Source organism: Grammomys surdaster, unplaced genomic scaffold (genome assembly GCF_004785775.1).
Source record: "Grammomys surdaster isolate TR1022 unplaced genomic scaffold, NIH_TR_1.0 126612, whole genome shotgun sequence".
Classification (NCBI taxonomy): domain Eukaryota; kingdom Metazoa; phylum Chordata; class Mammalia; order Rodentia; family Muridae; genus Grammomys; species Grammomys surdaster.
In genome coordinates, this window is record NW_021621401.1 from 2,702,651 (window position 1) to 2,705,197 (window position 2,547).

Below are 2,547 nucleotides of genomic sequence, written 5' to 3' on the forward strand. Positions count from 1 at the left end.
AAGCCAGCTGTGGTGGTGTGAAGAAGTTAGATGTGACAGTACACCTTGTAATCGCAGGATTGGGCAGGGGGAGACAGGTGGCTCCCTGAGGCTGATGGCCAGCCAGCCTGACCTAATCAACAAGCCCCAGGTCACCATAAGAGAGCCTGATTTAAAAAAAAAAAAAGGCAAAGAGTACCACTTCTGAGGAATAACACCTAAGGTTACACACACACACACACACACACACACTGCCCAAGGAGATGTTAATTGGTATGTTATTAACAAGAGTGTATTTGTTTGCTGTTTTGAGATGTTAAGAATGATTCTTTGGTTTAGCAGTAAATACAGTAGACTTCAAAATACCAGGTAATTTCCCTTACCATGGACACATGTAAACTGATTTAACTTCCTTACAGAAAACCCACTTTTATATTTCACATGTTTTACTTAAGCCTTTTTGGTCATGTGTGCTTTATTTGTTCTACACTCACCCTCTTCTTCATTGACAAATTCATGCTTTTGTGTATGGTGAATATTCAGTCTCCTCATTAGTTTTTAAAAATTATTTTATTTTGTGTGTGTGCGTGTGTGTGCATGTGTGTGTTACTTGCGTGTATATATGTGCACCACATGCATGCAGTGCCCATGGAGGACACAAGAAAGCATCAGATCCACTGGAGTTTGAGTTACAGACAGTTGTGAGCCTCCAGGTGGATGCTGGGAACTGAACCCTGGTCCTCTGGAAGGGCAACCAATGCTCTCAATGGCTGAGTATCTCTCTGGCTCCCTACTGTCTCATTGTTTTGTGATTCGATAGACACATGATGATCTTTCCAGACCAGGAATTTTAATTTGAGAAGACAGGACTATCAAAGACAGAGAAAAGGAATTTCTTTAAAGATTGTATGTTTTGATGGGTACGGTGGCTCATGCCTTTAATCTCAATACTCAGAAAACAGAGCAGGTGAGATCCTGAGTTAAGGCTTGGTCTACACAGCAGCTTCCAGTCTGGCTAGGGCTATATAATGACAGCCTGTCCAAAAAAAAAAAAAAGACTTTATTTTAAATCATGTATACAGGAATTTTGGGTGGTATGTTCACATGCATGCAGTTTCTAGAAGTGTGTGTCAAATCCCCTGGAACTGGACTTGAGAGCTGTTGAAAGATAAGGATGCTAAGAACCAAAATCGGATTCTCTGTGAGAGCAGTCTGTGCTCTTCACTGCTGAGCCATCTTTCAAGCTTGAGGAAGAAATTTATCAGTAACTTCTGAGGAGATTTTCCAAAATCAGTATGTGTTTCCCCCTTCTCACAGCATAGGAAAACTTGGCTGAGGAAACTGATGTTTTGAGAAGGTCTGTGTCTGATCTAATCTGCCAGCTCCCCGCTGAACTGTCGCCCTAACTGTTGTCTGTCTTCATAAGACACTCCCTTCATCTCTGTGCTAGGTCCCTTTTGACATCCCAGCTCAACCGACAACCAGGGATTGCGTGAAAGCTTGTGGCCAGAAAAGGTGGATTGGTCTTTAACTGCAGATCCTGAAGAACATTCTGGATGCAGGTTTAGCAGTAGCCGCCTCTTCCCTTGCCCGCCAGAGCAGAGACTTCAGTGACTGAGGGAGCTGGTGATGGAGGTGGACAGCAACAGCTCCTCTGGGAGCTTCATTCTGATGGGTGTCTCTGACCATCCCCAGATGGAGATCATCTTTTTTGTTGTCATCCTGGCCTCTTACTTGTTGACGCTGGTTGGGAACTTGACCATCATCCTGCTTTCTCGCCTTGATGTGCGGCTCCACACACCCATGTATTTCTTCCTCAGCAACCTCTCTTCCCTGGACCTTGCCTTTACTACCAGTTCAGTCCCTCAAATGCTGAAAAATTTATGGGGGCCAGACAAGACAATCAGCTATGGAGGGTGTGTAACTCAGCTGTATGTTTTCCTTTGGCTGGGGGCGACTGAGTGCATACTGCTCGTGGTAATGGCATTTGATCGGTATGTGGCAGTCTGTCGGCCCCTGCACTACATGATAGTCATGAATCCCCGGCTTTGCTGGGTGCTGGCTGCTATTAGCTGGTTGGGTGGCTTAAGCAACTCCGTGATTCAGTCAACGTTCACTCTGCAGCTCCCATTTTGTGGACACCGGAAGGTGGACAATTTCCTGTGTGAGGTACCCGCCATGATTAAATTGGCCTGTGGAGACACGAGTCTCAATGAGGCTGTGCTCAACGGCGTCTGTACCTTCTTCACTGTGGTCCCAGTAAGCATCATCCTGGTCTCTTACTGCTTCATCGCTCAGGCGGTGATGAAGATCCGCTCTGCAGAGGGACGTCGGAAGGCCTTCAATACGTGCATCTCCCACTTGGTGGTAGTGTTTCTCTTCTATGGCTCTGCTATCTATGGGTACCTGCTTCCAGCTAAGAGCAGTAATCAGAACCAAGGAAAATTCATTTCTCTTTTTTACTCTGTGGTCACACCCATGGTGAATCCGCTCATCTATACTCTAAGGAACAAAGAAGTGAAGGGGGCCCTGGGAAGATTGCTGGGGAAAGGGAGAGGAGCCAGCTGA

The 2,547-nt window shown here is 45.9% G+C and overlaps 1 protein-coding gene across 1 annotated transcript; it reads left to right on the plus strand.

Annotated features, from left to right (window-relative positions):
• Positions 1-1,608: 1,608 nt before the first annotated feature.
• On the plus strand, positions 1,609-2,547 carry LOC114615195 (olfactory receptor 15). The gene has a single exon (XM_028760874.1). It carries the CDS (start codon positions 1,609-1,611, stop codon positions 2,545-2,547), a length of 939 nt encoding a protein of 312 aa, XP_028616707.1.

Excerpts from the sequence above, each read along its gene's own strand:
- LOC114615195 (XM_028760874.1), top strand. The coding sequence starts at position 1,609 with ATGGAGGTGGACAGCAACAGCTCCTCTGGGAGCTTCATTCTGATGGGT.